We start from the raw sequence: 20,571 nt of genomic DNA on the forward strand, positions 1-20,571 counted from the left end.
GGAAACCTACGAGCCCCGACGTTTGGGGTACCGTCTCGGTACCCATTCTCAAGGCTATTGATTAAAAAGTTGAAGTGACCGTTGAAGCACGGCGTCTGGAGGGAGGGGATTGGTCGAGTTCCGATTGTTGTGGCGGAGGACTGTGGACCAGCGAGGACTTGGCTCTGACTATTGTAATATTTTTCAGAGTTCGATTCCAAGAGCTGCCGACCAAATTAACGGTATCAGACGTACCTCTAAAGCAGGGGTCTTCAAACTTTTTTAATGCAAGGCCAAAAATCGATTTGACATCGTCCGCAGGGCCGCATTGCTCCACGTAACTTTACCACCACAACAATAAAATAAAAAACATCGTTATTTGTACTTATAGTGAAAAAACCTTTATTGGTTAAAAAGTTCAATTAATCAATGCGATTCTTGACAATGTGTATTTTTGACGAGTGTGTCGATATTTTGTTTTATTTTTGTAGTTTCAACCCGCTGACCTCTAGGGGAGGCTAGAAATTAGTCAGCGGGCCGCATGAGGCCCTTGCTCTAACGCCTCTATCATTAATCGATTCTAAAATTGTTTGGATCGCCATCTTATTTTATGATCGTGATACAGGCTGTGCTCAGCTATAGCTGATTTTTCCGGTTTACCAAGTCAGAAATGCCTTTGGTTTGGTCATAACCTACAAAAAAACTAACTTTCAGCGAGAGTGGCTTGAAGTTGACTTTATTCGTATCACTGAAAGCTGGAGATAAGCAGTGTCGAGATACCGGTTAGAAACCTGAATGAACAGGAAAGGTGACGTAAGAAAGACAATCCTAACCATTTCTGATTATCTTCATTTCCCCGAGGAACTTATGAGGACTCACGTCTATTTGAGTGGATGTTTGGAGTGTGTTTTCAATGCAGGCGAGGCAGGAATGCGTACCGTGTGCAGAGCACGCCAAGATGAATGCGATACAATGCGTGGGACGTCAGTCATTCTCTATCAAGAGGCAGCAGACATTCAGACGCACGAGAAACTTGACTGTTCTCAATCTCAAGCGCTGAATGTCGCGAGTGCTTTGGTCCCCGACTGAAGAGGGGAGATCTAAAAGTGAGGATTTTGAGGCTTGGACGCACCAGTGGCAAAAACGGACTAATTATCGGTCCGAGTGTACATTTCCCTTCTTGTTACGTGTGTGAAGGATATTTTACAACGTGTGTTTCGTAATATACATATCGGATATTCATCGATCAGTGATCCATCATGAGTTCCTCCATAGATTCCCCATCGGCTGTGATGCTCAGCCAAATTACGGAATTTACCGAAACAGGTAAAACTATAACATGAAGGCCTGCTTACACGATACATTAATACGTACAAGTCATTAACTGAATGTATTAACGCGTGAATGAACACGAAAATGCATCGTGTAACCACCCAAATTGTGGGAACATATATTCGGAAAATATAACCTCTTCTACTTTGGTTCATGCATTCGTACATGTTTCGTTCCGGTCCACAAAAATCATTGTCGCAAAAAGACATTAACTCGGACATGTTCATGTACCGTGTAACCAGCCCTTACGACCTAGTGCTTTCATAGCGCATGATGTGGATGATTGCTTCACGGGATTCCCACCAGGTGAGCAGTTCTATCAGAGCCGACTAACTCTGCCATCGTCATCAGGATTTTGAGTCACTCAACCACTCAACACCCCTAAGACGATGCCAGAGTCAGCCATTTAATCTTCAGCTCCAATATAACTACTCACCTACTATGCCAACTACGAGGTTTTCAGAATGCCTTCAATGAGTATGAATGCCCTAAGCTATTCGCCGAAGTGAGTTATCGAGGATGCGTTGTCTCTTCCTTGACAGAGCTGGCGGAGCGGGAGCGAGTGTGGATTACCTATCTTCTCCATTCTCCACATCGAGTAAAGTTCTCCAGCATGACTCCGATTTTCTGTTCGAAATAGGCCATTCTTGTCTCCATATTCCCACACTCTGAATAATCGCTAGCTCCGATAAAAAAAGGCGTCAAAAACTCCGTGCCCAGCACTAGCGGAGTGTATGAAGGAAATTTGACCTTCCGGTTTCTCTCCCTTCCATACCCTTCCCTTATTATTCGCACACATTATACCTCCTCTATTCTGCGCATCTACGAAAGGTTAGCTTTTGTGATGATTATTTATCCTACTACGGTAGATATATAATTTTTATTTGAGTTTTCCTCGACAATAATGAAGGTCGGACTCAACCCAGTATCTATTTCCCATTAAATAAATGAAGCTATTAGTCGATGTATATTTTGAAGGTATTTTTATGCATACAAGACTTAAATGAAGCCTACATAAGGTATCCACGGAACCGGAAGGTCAAATTTCCTTCATACACTCCGCTAGTGCTCGGCACGGAGTGTTTAACACCTTTTTTATCGGAGCTAGCAATTATTCATGGTTGACGCGGGATTTTCGAATCCCCTTTTTCTTTCCATGTCACCTATGAATTACTTCATCCAATAGAATCATCAATCGCTTAGGAAAAATAAAGGTATTGGCCAAAAATTATACAATTGCCTAAAAATAGCTATCCCCTGCGATAGAAATTTAAAATAATTGTGTGCTATTCAGTTGTAGGAAACGAGCACAATGATCGAGCGCTCTCGTAATAAGTGAATTTAAAATGCAAATTCAGATGATAAAAGAAAGATATTAGAAGTATTCATTCCTTTTGTATTTTACTTTAACTTAAATGAAAGAAGGGAGATGCTAGAAGTAGTAATGACTTTTTATGAATCATTAATATTAGTGGTGGTTGCCGTGTGGCAGTTTTGTTTGCTTGTTGAGATTACGATTGTTTTTCTATGCCCGTATGGAATGAAACGAGAAATAATTTAATAGATATAAAGATTTAATTCATCAAATATCTGACAAAATTACCAATGAGAGTCAAATTTTGCTGTACATATTGTAATAATGATGAAATTTGGAAATATGCCTTATTGAATTTATTCTTGAATTGAAATATATTTGATCGCCATTTTGAATATATGCGAAGATATACACATAAAGTATATTTCGTGCATTTCCATTTCGATGAAAACACCGCGTATCATTATAATTAGTTTTATTAACAATGTTAACCTGCCTGTTCCACACCCAGGTTGACTCTAGTGCGCTACCGATCGTTGACTTGTCACTTATCGTTTTGGCACAATTGCCTGTCATGGCCTTGCACCTGTTGCTGGTTGGTAGAGTTTTTTTTAGGACAACCACTGCAGTGAGGAAATAGGAATTAATAGTGGTTTGCCACTGTTTACATCCTGTTATGTGAGGAAGCTGTTATTGATCCGTTTTTGCACTTTTTTGCCAGCAACTTTACGTAATTTCGAGCTACAGCGCTGGCACCAATTTTAAAATGTGCGTGCAAAGATGCTGCGTCGAACACCATCCCTGTATCACTTGGTACGACTGAGATAGACCCTAAAGTGTGACCAGAAAAATACAGACAGACCAGTGGCGTAGAATGGAATTTCGTTCGGGGAGGGTCCAAAAAAGGAGAGGGTATTTTCTGAAAAACAGGGTACTAAGTAATGGGTTTTAAACTAATTTTAACACTTTTTATGATTGAAAAAACTTCATCTGTAAAAAAAATATTTTGTAAATTTAAGATTTTTTAATATTTTTTTTCTTTTATGGAGGAAAATATTTGTTTTTTTATATTTCGGGAGGGGGGGGGCTGACCCCCCTGACCCCCACCTGCCTACGCCACTGAGACAGACTGGCACACAACAAACTTAACTCCTTGTGCTGAAATGACGAGAGAGTAATTTTTCATGAACTCCCGACGCTAAATCACGCATTGAAGAGTACAGGTCGTCGTTAGATTTTCATAATTTTAGCACTATTTATGCGAACAATATAAATGTTTTGAAAGTTTAACAATGTTTAAACATCCATAATGTACGTAAAGTGCTCATATTTCATGAAATGCGATGCATTGGTAGTAATAAAATGATTTTATACGAGTAATAATATATAATGATTTTTATAATGATTTTATTTTATACTCGATAATTTACAATATGCAATAATAATGACCTTTTTATTTCACTGTTCCACGTGTTGTATGTTTGCATGTGTTTTGTGCTTACCGCCACGTACGCCAGCGCCTTGAGTGGCTTGTCTTGTAAGCACCTGTGTTCGTCACTTGTCCTCTCCCGGTATGGGAAATTGAACCTAATTGAAAAGTGAACCTAATTTATAAATCGATTGCAATGCTAAATTAAGAAAGGAATACATGCTAAACTTAAGATACAAAATATGCTTCACTTGTACTACCTCCTAATGTTACAAGAACTAAATTACACTAACGCAAAGAATTTAAAAAATACCCTCTACTACTATATCTAACCTAAAATGTTGCCTAATATACTAATGGAATGAGAAAATGCTGTTCTCCGACACCCAAAAACTCAAATTAACTTCCAAGATGCACGAAAACGTTGACAATGTGGAATGCGGTGGAATGTGATGGGTTTCGTTCATCATTTGTTCAAAGAATTTCAAATTCATCTTGTTTTTTTAATTGGTTTCGTACTCAGCAGATGGCAACACCTAAGTAAGGATGTCCCAATTCGTGCTACCTTTTGGTTGGCTGCCCAGAATCTGGCTGGCTAAATGCATGATGCCTAGTGGCTAACGAGTTGGGACACGGCTAAGGACATGGCGCACTTGAAAACTGCTGTCTCAATAGACAAGCACGGATAGTATTCCCTGCTAAGTACGAAAAACCCTAGTCACGTCGACCAGAGTCACAACACCTCGTTGATTACAAACTACAAAATATCATTTCATTGCTTACCATTCCATTTAAAAAGAATCGCAGAAAAAATAAATAGAGGATAAGAGTGCGATATTAAGAGAACAAATCGAAGTGGATGGGATATTCATAGATCTTGGGAATCGCCACCGATTGACGAATGACCTCCATCGGTAGTGCCAAAGGTATCTAAAGAAAGCGCTGTGTTGTCATTCGACGACTCAATCACTGCAGAGCTGCCTTCGGTACACACCACTACGCTTTGCTATGAATTGCAGCATAGGTTCATCTCCAGGGCGGAACGAATGAATTGTATTAGGATTTTTGTAAAAAGTATATCTAATGGATTATTTTTTTAAATATTTTAGTAAGATCCTGCAGTAGCGAAAAGAAAACCATGCATCGAAAAACTTATGAAGTCAACTACCAATAACTCATTTTTTTTTACCTTGCAATTATAATTTTCAAATTAATGAAAGAAGAAATCTCTATCGATTCATTGAACGCAAAAAAACACGGCGTTTCATTCATGAATAGTTAATGTAGAAGTAGCAATTATTTTGTAGATATGTAGAATTATTATGTTCCAGCGAATGCTATTTCATTTACCCAAGCAAAACAAAACAAACCGACGTCCTAAATTTTACAACGAAGCATGGGAGTGTTCTTGCCCCAGAGAGATTTTTGATTATTTAACCTTCTCCATGTCATCTTCATGAATATTGCATATAATGTGCTCTTCTTTTGAAATATTGTGTATGGATACAAGCTGTTCAGCGTAATTATTATACTCGTCTTGGTCCCTTCGAGATTCATATTTTACGTACAAATTACAAGATTCAAATTTCCTCGTTCGAATTCCTCGCTCTTTGATTCGTAGAGGAAAGATTCTATCTACGGTTTCCAATTTCCTGGCTGGTGATCGCTCGCCGATTGTATGGACGACGCAACGGCTAATTTTCCCGCTAGTGCTTCTGATAAATTGGCATTTCCAAGAACTCCTCATGTGATCGCTTCCTTATATATATCCTTGTTATCTGTTGTTTACTTTCCCAAATTTAGTTTGAAATAAAATTTCCTAGTAAAAATAGTACCTGCTTTTCTCACAGAGAGCAATGCCCATTAGGCGTGGCCATTCAGTAGTTTACCTTTACTTTAATACAAAATTAAATCTTTTACCGACGTAGAATTATTTCCACAACGTATGTAGGAGATAGAGACCTTTCTTATACAGCGAAAATATTACCCGAAGATTTTCGTAATAACCACATGAATGAATTTTTAAAAACATCCCTCTACCGTTTAATTTGAAGTAAATACAGGTTCCTGTGGAAAACCAAATTCAGGGTTACGAGACAAATTTAATAGTTTGGATACATCTAATTGGAAACATAGTAGACACTGAGCCCTTTTCTCTCGATGAGTCTCTTAAAAAGTGATGCAGCATTTTGAGGTGATCTGCGCGATCATTACTCATCACCATCTGCACGTGTTTTTTTCTCGGATTGTCATAGCTCAAGATGCTGCTGTCTTGTTATGAAATCGGTGCTCGTATGTTCTCTCTAAGATGATGGCATGACTCATAACGATTTTATCAACGCTGACTAGCGTCTGTGAAATTCACTTTAAATGGATGATTTCATTTGGAGTAGTAAAATATGAGCAATCGCTTGTTTTCACAGGTATGGATTTTAAAATAATTTATGAAATTTCAGAAAAAACCTACCTAATTGTTGATATTTATACCTTGCAGTATTTTCAATAAAACTAATATTGTCGAAAAGTATTTTAAATAAATTTATACTGTGCAATATTTTCAATCAAACAAATACTGGCGAATAGTTCAACGTTCTCCCGCATTATCCATGCAAATGGTTTAATTAGGAAATGTTTCCTCTTGGTAACTGAAAAGTTCATAAAAGTGATATAAAATTGAAAGACACAGCTTCTCTGCGGAAATCATTCCGTAAGTAGTCCTTTCTATAGTGAATACTGGACGTGGTCACGAAGATTCTATTGAGAAAATCTTCTACCTATAGCTAAAAACGCGACGCCATCCATAAAATGACATCTTCTTCGGCCATAGAGTAGATAAGTTTTTCCATAGTCTATTTCCCATGCGTTGTAATAAGTAGGTATATTTAGCTTTGTGGTACAACTTTGAGGTAATTCGTTGGCTTTGATAGAGCTTTTTTTTAAATACATGAATGAACACTTTCTTGTGAGGTCTCTGGATGTATGCCATTTATTATTAATTTATCATTCCTGCCGTTTTGAATTACTAAAGGCGATAGATCTGTTTTGATATGACTCACCCTCTATGGCTGCGTTAGTAATCAATGTTTTCCTAAGTCGTGTTTATTGTAACTCTTTGCTATCTAGCAAAGCGACATGGAATGACTCATTGTAACGCTGTGAAATAGGTACTACAGAGATAATCTGATAAGGCGTTGACGTCAGTTTCCACAATTTGTATTTCCTTAGCTCTTTGAAGTAGTGCAGGGCACAGAGTGGAGTTTTTCAGGGCGAGCTTTACTCCTCTGTCAACTGTAGCTACCGATTACTCATGATTGATGCGGCATTTTCGAAGCGTCCTTATATCTTATTATCTCACATATTAATCGTACAATCCATTTGATGCATCTTTCACTTGTAAACAGTAATTTATACTGGGAAATTCGTGATACGATAGGATAGCTATTTCCTAGAAATTGCTATCGTCTGCCATTGAGATTGAAATAAATATTGTGCTACATGGGCGTACCCAGCGAGGGGCAGGAGGGAGCAGTTTAGAAGCAGAAATCGCAAATGTCTTTAAGGAAAATAATATTTTTTCAAGCAAATAATTTTAAAAACTAATAAAGAACTGTTATAGTATCCTTAAAATGTTGGTTTCATTCACCTTTTCCATGCTTAAATCTTACTATAATTTAAACAACCATGGCTTGCCCCCTCCACCTAGTTTTGATCCTGGGTACGCCCTTGTTGTGCTATTCAATTGTATCAATTGTATTCAACGAATATCAACTGCATTGAGATGGTGAACTAGATTTTTTTTACATTGTATTAGATGTAAGGGAGTTTGAAAAAAGGGAGATTTTAGAAGTTGTGTTTAGTTTCCACAAATCATTAATGTCGGAGAGACCCATATTTTATGTTTTTTTAATGCATGAACGTTGCATGTGTCTTTAATAATTATACTTACTAGAAAAAATACATATTTATTAATTTTTTCTTAATAGAAACGAAGATATGCGCATAAAAGTAGGCATTTTATGTCCATTTACAGTTCGCTTTACACTACAAGTAGTTTGAGGGGTAAACACTATTTACTTAATCATATTGCCAAGTATTTCAATTCTGTCGTCTTAATTTTTTCTGACTTACTTTTTTCGACTTAATTTCTTGTAATATAATTTTTCACATAGAAATGAAGTTATACCACCTGTCCACCTCAAAATACAACACCGGTCAAAATGACAGGTGAGGCCTTTCTATTTTTTCTGCAACAGTAACGCGTGTTGCATTCAGAAAAATACTATATTACAACTGGCCAATGTGATGTATTAGCTAGTATATTTATGCATTTAGCGTCCTTTATTACATTTGAATGGAAATGTGCACCATAACTGCCATACCTAGTGGCGTATTATAGACCATGGCAAGGAAAGCAGGAGCGACGTGACCCCTGTTCATTTAAATTTTTACTGCGAAATAATTTGTAAAAAAATACTCCACTGCATTGATAAATAAAGAAATAGATTTTATTCAATGCAGCGATGTGTGGTATTTTATGGAGCGAAGATTTTCAGCTTATATATTTTGTCAGATCTATTTGGAGTGTATTTGGATTGCACTACATCCAGCGGAAGTATTGAACTTTTACCTTATCCAACAATTTATTGCCGCAAATTATTGTCGTTACCTCATGCCCAATGACAGACGGCCGTAGAAATGCTGCGTATAAAATATCAAAACTTTTAATATATCATCATCACTGGTCAACAATCCTAGGATTGGTTTGACGCAGCTCTCCACTCAGTTCTCCTATCAGCTAATCTTTTCACTCCTACGTATTTCTTCTCTTTCACATCTCTCTTTACTTGTTCCATACATTTTGTTCGGGGTCTTCCTTTTCCATTCTTGCCTTCCACTTGTCCTTCGACGATTGTCAGGCCATCATGTCTCAAGATGTGGCCTATAAGGTTGTTCCGTCTTCTTATTAAGGTTTTCATGAGGCTTCTCTTCTCTCCTACCCTTCTTAGGACTTCCTCTTTACTAACTCGGTCTATCCATTTGATTTTCCTCATTCTTCTGTAGCACCACATTTCAAAGGCCTCTATCCTTGCTTTCTCCGCTGCGGTCATTGTCCATGCCTCACTTCCGTATAGGAGCATACTCCAGATGTAGGTTCTAATAAATTGTTTCTTTACTTCTATATTTAAGTTTCCCGCTGTAAGCAGATCTCTCTTTTGATGGAATGCTCTCTTCGCCTGGGCTATTCTGCTGATAATTTCTTTCTTGCTTCTCCCGTCACTAGTTATCTTGCTTACCAAATAACAGAATTCATCAACCTCTATCAGTTTTTGCCTCCCTATTTTAATGTTGGTCTTGACTTCTTCTCTTCTGCTGCATACTAAGATCTTGGTTTTCTTCGTGCTTATTTTCAGTTGATATCTACTCATTACCCTACCCATATTAACCAGAATATTTTTCAAATCCTTCTCTGTTTCTGCTATAACGGCTATGTCATCGGCAAATCTTAGCATGCTAATTTTTTCTCTATGGATATTCACTCCCAATTCCTTTTCTTTGATTTCATTAATGGCTTTTTCAATGTAAACGTTGAGAATTACGGGTGACAATGTACAGCCTTGTCGCACTCCTTTCTTAATTCTTGCTTCTTCACAGCTGGGCCCTGATTTTATCACGGCTACTTGGTTTTTGTATAAACTGTGGATGATTCTTCTGTCATTATAAAGAACCCCAATTTCCTTTAGGATTCCAAGCATTGTGCTCCAATCCACGTTGTCAAATGCTTTCTCTAAGTCCACAAACGCAACGAATGTTGGCTTGTTCTTTTCCATTCTCTTTTCTATGAGCAGTCTTAGGGCCAATATTGCTTCCCTTGTACCTTTGTTTTTTTCTGAATCCAAATTGGTCCTCATCCAAGTACTCTCCTGATTTTCGTTCTATTCTTCTATAGATGATCCTTGTCAGTATCTTTGATGCATGTGTAGTAAGGCTTATGGTCCTAAAATCTTCGCACTTCTCCGCTCTTTTCTTCTTAGGAATAGGGATAATAATGTTCCTCTCGAAATCCTTTGGTATATCACCTGTCATATACATTTCACTAATGATTTTGTATAGCTGGTTCAACGTCTTCTCTCCTGAATTTTTGATTAGTTCTGCAGGAATGTCATCAATGCCAGACGCTTTATTTATCCTGAGGTCTATTACAGCCGCATCAAATTCCGATCTTAAAATTGGGGCTCCCATGTCATCGGCATCCACTTCCCTCTCGTTTTCAATAGCATTCGTTCTGAGGCGACTTCCTTTGTACAAATCTTTCAGATATTCCTTCCATCTCTTTCCTTTTTCTTCGTTTTCAATCAATAGTTCTCCGTTTTTGTCCCTAAGGGTATTTCATCTTACGCCCCTTTCCTTAAAGTGGTTCCTCACTATCCTATAAGCGGCCTCTACTTTTCCATGTTTAAGATTGTTTTGCAAGTCTTCGCAAATGCTTTTCATCCACGTTTCTCCAGCCTTCCGCGCTTTACGACATATTTCGTTCCTTATCCTTTTGTAACGATTCTGTCCTTCCTCTATTTTCGCAGCCTTGTATTTTCTTCTTTCTTCAATGAGATCTAATACTTCCTGCGTGATCCATGGTTTTTTCATAACGACTCTTCTTTTACCAAGAACTTCCTCAGCTGCCGCCTGCAGACCACTTCTAATGGTTTTCCAACTCTCTTCTATTTGTTTGTTGGTCGTATCCTCCCCTATTTTATTTTCTACAGCCTCTTTAAAAGCCAGTTGATGCTGAACCTCCCTCAATTTTTCAACCTGCCATATGTTTTTCACGGCTGGTAGCTGCCAGCTAGCAGCCTTTTAATATAGGTACGCCAAAATAATGTCGTAACCGTGAAGCACATTACATTATGTTGTTCTCAGATCCATTTTATGGTTTTCAGCGTTATTACATCGTAATAAAAGGGTAGTTTCCTTCATCAAAGAAAACGAAAGGCATTGATTGCGATTCGTCGCCCACCATTATCGTATTCATAATATACAAATTATTTGGTTTTAGAATTCCCAGTTTAGACGAATGGCAATGGTCAATTTTAACCTCATTTGAAAAAGGCCAGATTGGCGCCCAAGCGATGCCACTCCACGTGACGTCACAGGGACCTAGTTTCTATACGAGTAGATAGGAGTTTTATATCGTCTGAGATTACCAATGAGGCACAGACTTCAGGGAAACATCTTAATCACCTATTAAAACTGCCTATGGTCGGAAAGTTTCCTTCGTTTGATAAGGTAGTAATAATCCATATTTAAGCCAAGTGCTACCAGCGAGCAGCCTGCGTCGTATCAGCGCTCAAACCTCGCCCCAAGGTCACCTCACACGGCGGCAGCGGGAACCAGAATGACGTCACACGGACTTTTCCCATCATTCCTACTTAGCCGTCGCGTTTTCGCGCGCTTGAAAATTTTCACTTTTCAATTGATCGCGAAAAATAGATATCGTCATTTAAAAATCTGAAAGCGTGAAATGCGTACTCCAGGATTAATAATTATTCGATTTAGGCAATAAAAAAATAATAGGAAACCACCCTATTGCTTTCTCTCCGAATCACACCTTGGATCAAAGGGCTACCGTACTCTGAGACCACTCTAAGTCATGATACGCATTTAGTAGAATAGAAGCTTCGCATTTGATTAGAATACAAGTATCAGCTGAGATGACGTCATCTGGGCAACGTTTCGCAGATAATCCCCGGAAAACCGCGTTGCCGACGGCGTTTTGTGATAAGACCTACCCATCCTTGTGAAGACAGATAGCCATCTCGTAAGCTTTAAGAAAAACAATATCTTTATTCGAATTAATTTTTAAACCAAAGCTCTCGACTAACTTTCTCGGTATCATTGATGGCATCTAAAATGTAAAGAGCGTGTCTGGGTACATACATAATTAAAATACACATATTTAGTGACGTTAGATAAATGCAGAAGCTCAATTAATTTCTTTATAGTTGTTTCAAAGTCCATGGTACAACCAGATTTTTGGATTGTAATGGTATTTCTCACAAACCATGTCATAATCAAGGTAAGGATACCTTGGTAACAACATAGGTCAGAATCTCGGTCAGGGAATAAAACATGTTTGGAAGATACAGAATTGCCTTTTAGAAGCCATGTTACCTATCACACGGTTGTACAAACATATCGGCATTTGCTACCTAGTTGGTGAGGAGACTACTCACAGTAAGTCCGGTGGCAGGTTACTGTGTCACCTGAAGTCTCTAGTGCTCCAAAATGCTCCTTAGAAGGCAGTGCGAGGTCTTTTCGCGCCCGCTGACCATCCAGAGACTGTAATCCACAAAGGCTGTCCAACTGAAAGGGAAGCAACCGGAAAACGGTGAAATTTTAGGTACATACCATGGCTGCGGCTTTGCGGATACACAATCTGTTTTCATTGGCAGAACACCTGCTGTCGGTATTTTATAATGCGATGACGCCTGAGAATAAATCAAAGCGTCCACGATGACCCGAGCCTCTTATTCTCGTACAACAAGGGTAAGAGTTTTTTTTCCACATTTTGATCAGTTCTGGACCTTGAAGACCGGTCCGGGCGTTGAATGTCTTCGATCGACATGTTTCCACGTTCTAATTGCGAATACCACTCGTGCACTGAGGTGTTTCTAAAACGTGTTCTTTATAAGCTGTGGACAACATAATAACCGTATCCGACTCAATTTTACCGAGCAGAGAGCAAGATTTCAACGCTGCACGATGTTCTCGAATATCAGTTATTTCAAAAATCGAAGAGGTCAAAAAACTCTTCGATTGTAAACCGTCGTAGGGGACCTCACTGCGACCGTCTATATCCACGCCGATCAAGTGGAAGAAGCCCAGAATATAACAGCGACTCAAGCAGCGATATCCGTCCGGTTATTTTTGGGTCCCCCTCGCAAGTGTGCATATAAAAGTCGGGATACTAAATATACTTGCGTAATTTAGGCGAAGTTTGTGTAATGGTTTTCGTTTTGCGATGTCGGTAATAGAGATCCCAGCGGTCATCTTACCAGTTTCAGGCAGTTTTTCGCAAATATCATTCTTACTTCATCATGAACATTTTTTCCCGTCATCATGAACATTTTTCCCGTAAATATTCAGATTCGTCACAAACTTTTGCTTCTAATGACTGACAGCTCGACAACGTCTTGTTACAAACAGCTTCGCTAGCTCGAAAAAACCGTATTTCTCCATAATAGCCCATGATAAATTATCCTAATTTTACCGTTAAAAATCTCAAAAACGGTGCATAGGAATCCCTTTTCCTTTGGATCATTGAAAGTGCGTCTTTCTAAGAATATGCGACATAATTTTCATCAAATTCTTGTTACTTTTAATATGTTTCTTTGATATCCTCCCTCGTGAAACGTAATGCAACGAGCATCTTAAAATATAAAAAATTTCTTAGCGCATATTACACCTATAGCTTCTCGAAACAAATAAGTAGAAATCTGCTAGCAAATGTAGCATAGAAAGCAAATAAAAACCCGTTCTTCCGTTCATTTGAACAGAGCATCCATTTAAAAAGTATTTCTAACTTTTTAACTACAAGCAAACTTTTAGTTCAACTACTAAAAAGTAAGTAACAACTTCTTTTGACGCGCGGAAATATTTAATGAAAATATCATCATCGTATGCGAATGGATTACCTACCGCATCCTCCTTATGAAATTGACGTCTTTCTTTCACGTATCTAGCCAATGCCCGTTGAATCCGTATGTGCTCCCCCACAATATTCATACATTTCTTGAAAAAATCGCTATATAATCGATGAAACTTCGTAAATTTCTTTTATAACTCCTTAGGCGAGCAATGTTATTTCGTATGGCCCGTGTTATGACCACCTCATAGGCAGGCATAGTATTACGGCCTTTAGGCCATAGCTACCGCCCGACTTATGGCATTTCGCTCAGAGTAGAATCGCTCGAAGCCATACTATGTTATGGTCGATTTCGACTTATGGCCCGGCCATACGATTAGTGGAATAACCCTGCAGGTTTGTTTCAGTTGATTCATACAGCACACCGCCAAGTAAAGAATGCGAGTGAAAGCACTCAATGAACGGGCGTAGTTACTTAATCAGGTGATTGCAATGGGCAAAAAGTTTTGAATAATGAATCTTGAAACCATCGTAGTAATGAGGACATCCGTGGAGGTATTAGCATCAATTTTTTTCTGAGTTTTATCTGATAGCGAGCAAGGAGATAATAAAACACCGTTCAACGGCAGAGAAATATCATTCTCTCAAGTCAGCAATATGACAGAAGATACAATGCTCCGACGGTGCAAGGTCTCCTCAAGGACGTTTCACTAACTTCGTCGCCATCACTGATAAACATACGATCAGGCAACCGATTTGAGTTCACAATCATATTAAGTCCTTTTTTGATTGATGCCAAGATAAAATCGTTGCCGCCATGATGTATGTATAAGCATTATTACGCGCATTTTCCGGCCAAAGCTGCATGTATGTGAGAGTAGAATGCCATTCTACATTTTGTAGTCATCTGGAATTTTATGTATTTGTGCATTTTGTATTTGATTTTGGGAAAATTTGGAACACAATGCCAAGCATAAGTAATTCGTTTCCACGAAAAAGGTTTACAAAGATTCTAAGAGTTACAGTTATTGCATTGGAAGGTTCATAACTAGTGTACAATGCTGTAAATAAAGAAATGATAAAAATTTATGGAAAATAAATTAAAGCGGGGTAATGGATATACTTTGCTAGTTCAGAGAAAATACGAATGCTTCAAAATATGATACGAAGAAAAGTCAAAGATCACTGAAGAACCTGCAAGTGCAGGAATTAAAATTTAAAGAATTTTAAGATCACTAATTAGGTTTAATGAAAATTCAAAGCTCGTAACCTTCTGAAATTTCCATATACGGTCGTCATTAAACGCTTAATCCTTGTTCGAGCATTGGTGCGTCATCAACTGGTTTTCTGTCCACTGGCAGGTCCCATACAAGTTGTCTTCACCTTTTCCAAGGTTTGCTTATATCTTCTTTTTAATATCGGTTCGTCTGTTATTTTCTGTATTTTTCTTCCTCTTCTCTTTTCTCCTTCCACTGTTCTCTTGACTGCTATGTTTAAAATCCCCTTCCCTCTTAAAACGTGCCCGATTCTAATTCTCTTCAGTTCTTTCCTCCCCAACTCTTTCCAGCACCTCCTCATTCCTCACTTTATCCACCAACTCCACTCTCTCCAGGCTTCTCCACACCCGCATCTCAAAAGCATTGATCCTAGCCCATCTCCTCTTTCCAAGGTCCGCGTTTCGCATTGGTGAGCATACTCAAAAATAGGGTATTTTCCTTCATCAAATAAAACGGAAGGCATTGATTGCGATTCGTTACCCACCATTGGTGTATTCATACAAATTATTTGGCTTTAGAAATCCCAGTTTAAACGAATGTTAATGGCCAATTTTAACCTCTTTTGAAAAAGGCCAGATTGGCGCCCATGCGATGCCACTCCACGTGACGTCACAGGGACCTAGTTTCTATACAAGTAGATAGGAGTTTTACATCGTCTGAGATTACCAATGCATGCATGAGGCACAGAGATCAGGGAAACATGTCTAAATAATCACTTATTAAAACTGGCTAAGGTCGGAAAGTTTTGTTCGTTTGATGAGGTATTAATAATCCTTATTTAAGCCAAGCGCTACCAGCTAGCAGGGTACTCTGCTACCTGCTAGCATCCTGCGTCGTATCAGCGCTCGAAGCCTCGCCCCAAGGTCACTAGCGGCAGCGGGAACCAGAACGACGTCACACAGAGTTTTCCCGGCATCATACTTAGACGTTGCGTTTTCGCGCGCTTGAAAATTTTCACTTTTCATTTAATCGCGAAAAATAGATATCGTCATTTAAAAATCTAAAAGCGTGAAATACGTACTCCAGGATTAGGATACGTACTCTTTCGATTTAGGCAATAAAAAATAATAAGAAACCACCCTATTGCATCTTTCGAAAAATTTTAAGGATTCATTATTATTTTTTCACATTTTCACTGTCAGTTGAAGATCCAAGGGGTTTTTTAGGTTGCTCTTCTTCTGCGATTTGTGGAAAATATGTTTACTCACTTAAATTTCCTCCATTGTTATAAGAATGGGCCTTTGCTCTTTAGCCAGGCAATGGATGGGTGTATCTTATCAACTGTCTTAAATGATAAAATGGAAATGGAAGTTTAATACCATTGAATATTACAGTTTTTTTTACTTGGATCTCATTGATTCTCAGCCTCAGTAATCCATAGTAATTGCTTCATGATTCTAAAAAAAGATGTGCATCATCAATTTCCAAGACAGAAAAGTTATCTAATTGATTCAAACTGCATCAAGGTCAAACTTGTGTTTCAGCATATTCCTATGCTTGGTTTTCACTCTCAATTTGTCCTGAAATTTTTTTAGGATTGACTATTAAATATTCTGTTAAATATTATCAAGTATAGTTTCTGTGGAGTGATATGTTATCAGTCGAATGTGTCAAATCACTAGCTGCGAATGATCTAGAAGCCTCTATAGAATATCAGAAATAATATTTGGGTCAAATTGTTTTTGGCTAATTTATATTCAGTAACCAATTTTTCCTATCATAATCATACTTGTAGATATAAGATGAATAATCTATTTATGTAAATATACTATTTTTTCTTTAATAGATATTCAACAAATAAGAATTTATCATATAAATTGATATTTTGTTACTGGAGATGACTAATTAAATGAGGCAGTTTAGCAAGATATTTTCCATCTCATTTGGAAGGACATTGCTCTTATGTGGTTGGGTTCGCCATCCCATTTAAAACTTCTCTGAACCCTAGCCTACCTCTCTTCAACATGCTCTCATACTTTCCACACTAAGCATCCTTTCCCAATTGGCATAATTACAGTAAAACCTACACAACGAGCCCCCATGCAGTGAAATTTTTAGAAAACCTCCCCATTTCGAAGTCATCGGCCCGGTCACCGTGCCAATGGACAATGCACACAATAAAACTTCCCGAAACGAACTTCTCCAATAGGTCGATTCCAAATGTAGATTCTCGATTACGTCGATTCTCGGGCACGGAATCGGAATCGATAATCGATAGCCTAAAGTCGATTCCGATTCAGGAAGATACATATTTTGAACAAATACAATAAGCTTGGGGCATAAAGGCCGCCACACACTTGAGCACTTGGGCACTGTACATCATTCAGTTGAAAATTTATTCCCTATTTTTAATAATCATCAAAAACTTAAGACAGCGAAGTCTGCGCTTGGGCCCAAAACATGATAAGTGCCCCTTTAGAACGAATTATTGAAAAAAACGAAGTCTATGGCATTTACAGGTAATTTGTTCCATCCACATTTACGTAATAAGCAGGAAGTAGAACGGCTGCGGGAGCTAACGTTCAGCTCCGAGCTTCGAAGGGGGTCACATCCGACACCTACATAGCGGAGGGCACGAGGGAAACTTGACGCTCCGGCTCTACGAAGGCCATTGTTAACTCTGATGGTTCCTATCCTAGGAGTCATGAAAGGGAAGCCGTCTTTGCTCCGCTCCGACTTTTGTTCCGCTCCGAGCAGAAGTACTTGGCAATACAGAGGCGGTACAGCGGTTCATTGGTCTAAATGGTTCGACAGAAAATCCGCGGAGCAGCTCTTTTTAAATTAAATTTCGATAATATCCCGCTGAGCATCCCCTACGGAAAACTAGCTTTCCTGTCTTCTGTATTTAAACTACTCTGTACCGGTGTAATGTAAATTTCAGAGTTGAAATTCGTTGAAAGGCTGTGTCTGCGCTTGAAATCGCGGTTGTTTCTCGTTCCAGTTCCGCTTACATTTTCACTTGATAATGTTAACAAATAACCTTTGCGTATCTAGTTACGTTAGCGAAAGTCCAAGTGGCTTGGATGGAGCTCAATTTTCCCCATGTAAATCATATCAGATTACTTTCTATATCAATTAACATTCGCGGAGGCTCTGATGGATCGAATGGAGCTAATTATTTCCTCGAAAAAAGTATCAAATTACTTTTTCATATTGGGTTGCATTTGCGAAGCTCGGAGAACCAAACGAGCGCACAAAAAATGGTTTCACATTACCTTTCGGTGTCGGATTTTATTTTGGGAGAAGCAGGTGGACGGTTATCGTAAGACAAACCCAGTGAGAAATGGGTGGTGGAATCCACGTGGAACCCACGTGGAATCCACGTTGAGTGGTGGATATTTGGTGGTGGTGGATATTGAGTGGTTGGACCCACGTGGAATCCACGTTGATTTCAAGTGGATTTGTGGTGATTATCATAAAATGTTAAACAGAATTTCTAATTTGTGGAACTTAACTCTCTGGTGACATTGCGTCATTTATCATCCTGAAACCACGCTAGTTATGTGAAAATGTATCGCACATTCTATTTTTATATAATTCGTGGAAAGGCAGCCATGAGAGCACATGAAAAATCGTAGACACATATATAGAAGGTTTAGATATAGAGTGGTTGAGGTTTTAATGGTTTTAGGACAGCACCAACTGCTGTTTTAATTTTTCCACCAAATTTCCACGTGGGTTCCACGTTGATTCCACGACCAAAAACACGTGGTATCCACGTTAATTCTCCACGTGGGTTCCACGTGGATTTCACCACCCATTTCTCACTGGGAAGCAGGGCGAATTATTCGAAACTTCATCGGTAGGCGTTCAACCAATGAGCGCCAATTTTTTTCTCTGTCCTCATCCCTTTGGAAAATATGGAGTAACCTATTCACCTTATCCAAGTATTAAAATGTCAAGTCACTGAAGTGGAATATCCTCCAAGACACTCAGCGTCTTTGGGTTGCTTGGGATGGAGCAGGGAAAAGCGCGATCTCGGAGTGCGGTCTCGTTATCATTAAGTTCGTTTTGATTTATGCAAACAGTAATAGAGTTAAATGTAGAGGGTACCTACTTGAAAATCTTTTTTTTTCGCACGTAAATTCAGATATCAAAAGTTATTTCCCTAGGAAAATAAAAAAACGGTAGCGAACCGAGATGGTATGACGCGAAAGTCAGAAAATCACTTAGGTGACAGAGAACATACCATTCATAGATGAAAATCATCTGTACTGATTTATTCGCTAATGATCGCGAGTTAATAAATAAAATATAGGCTGTCTACAGGAATCATATTAGAAAACTCGTAATTATGTATCGATTTCTGAGTTCTAGCAACACGTATCTCAAAAATAGCAACTTTTCAGGAGAGCAAAAAAAATATCAATTGTTTTTACTTGTAGACTGAAATAAAAAATCAAAAGTTAATAAAACTGAGAAAGAAGCATTAATTTTCAAACAAAGACTTTTATTTTGCTTGTATTTTATTCTTCTAATGTTATTACACTTTGATTACAATACCTTTCTCAAACCGGCCGAATTTGAGATACGTATATTGTTATAACTTAGAGCCATCGATATGTAGCTTACTAATATATTTATATTATTAAGTTTTATAATATAATTAAAAGTATTTATATTTCTTACAGTAACTGTTGTATGTTGTTCTAAATCCCAAATATCAGAAGACCGTTGGCCAATCAGATCCTTGTGACCCCCAGAAAAAAAAACCTGGATCCCCCTTGCTCAAGGCTATACCAATCCGGACTAGAGGGAGAAATGGGGTAAAGTCGCTCAATTATTAAACATTGAAGGGCATCTTTTGAAGAGTATGCAAATATCTATAATGATATCGCTGATTTTTGCCGATCATGAGAATCCCGACAGCTTGGTGGAGATCCGGGATGTAATCGATGAAGAGAGATAAGAGCACAGCAATGGCATTGTGCGCCCGGGTTGGAAGTGGTGAAAGAGAATTTGAAGATTCTGTGGCAAGTTGAGAAAGCAGTCAATAGGAAATTGGGGAAACAAATGAGAGAGACGACTTCATAAAACTGTTTAAAATAGAATAATTTTTGCTGAAAATAACATAAGAAATAAAAACAGCTTTCAAATAAAAACAGCTTTCGCTTCTTATTAGGAAATAAATTTTTGGGAAAGGTTAGTTGGCAATGCACGTCTTCCTCTCATTTCAGTGCGTGCGCTAGGTTATATTTCTTTTTGGTGAATAAAGCAAGCTCGAGGAATTTACTGGACTTGCATCGCACATAGCAGCATATGGAACACTTTTATGCCCCTGAAAATACGTGACCCGTAAATCACCTCCATACTACTATTCCCCCTACAGTGAAGTCATGATTTTTCCGGTCGACACTAATTCGTTGCATGTAGGTTTTACTGTACATGTTAAAAAATACCCTTGGCTTTTCATACCTCATCTAACTGCTCAAACATCTCCCTCCTCGTGTAAATTTACCCTTTTATCTTCCTCTTGTCCTTTCCTTGATTATGCTACATGTGTCAATGTATGAAATAAGCAATACTATAAAATGCAGACACTTTTAGGTACATTTTTTTTGGCTCTGTTCTGATAAAAATCACAGTTATTTTTGGGTGG

At 38.4% G+C, this 20,571-nt stretch overlaps 1 protein-coding gene across 1 annotated transcript in view; it reads left to right on the plus strand.

Annotated features, from left to right (window-relative positions):
- Window positions 1-853: 853 nt before the first annotated feature.
- LOC124155684 overlaps window positions 854-20,571 on the plus strand; it is a 28,497-nt gene continuing 8,779 nt past the window's right edge. The window contains exon 1 of the mRNA XM_046529711.1: window positions 854-1,305. Coding sequence (XP_046385667.1) covers window positions 1,239-1,305 — 67 coding nt within the window. The 5' untranslated portion in view covers window positions 854-1,238. The remainder of the gene's footprint in view (window positions 1,306-20,571) is intronic.

Source organism: Ischnura elegans, chromosome 3 (assembly GCF_921293095.1).
Source record: "Ischnura elegans chromosome 3, ioIscEleg1.1, whole genome shotgun sequence".
In the NCBI taxonomy this organism is placed as follows: Eukaryota; Metazoa; Arthropoda; class Insecta; order Odonata; family Coenagrionidae; genus Ischnura; species Ischnura elegans.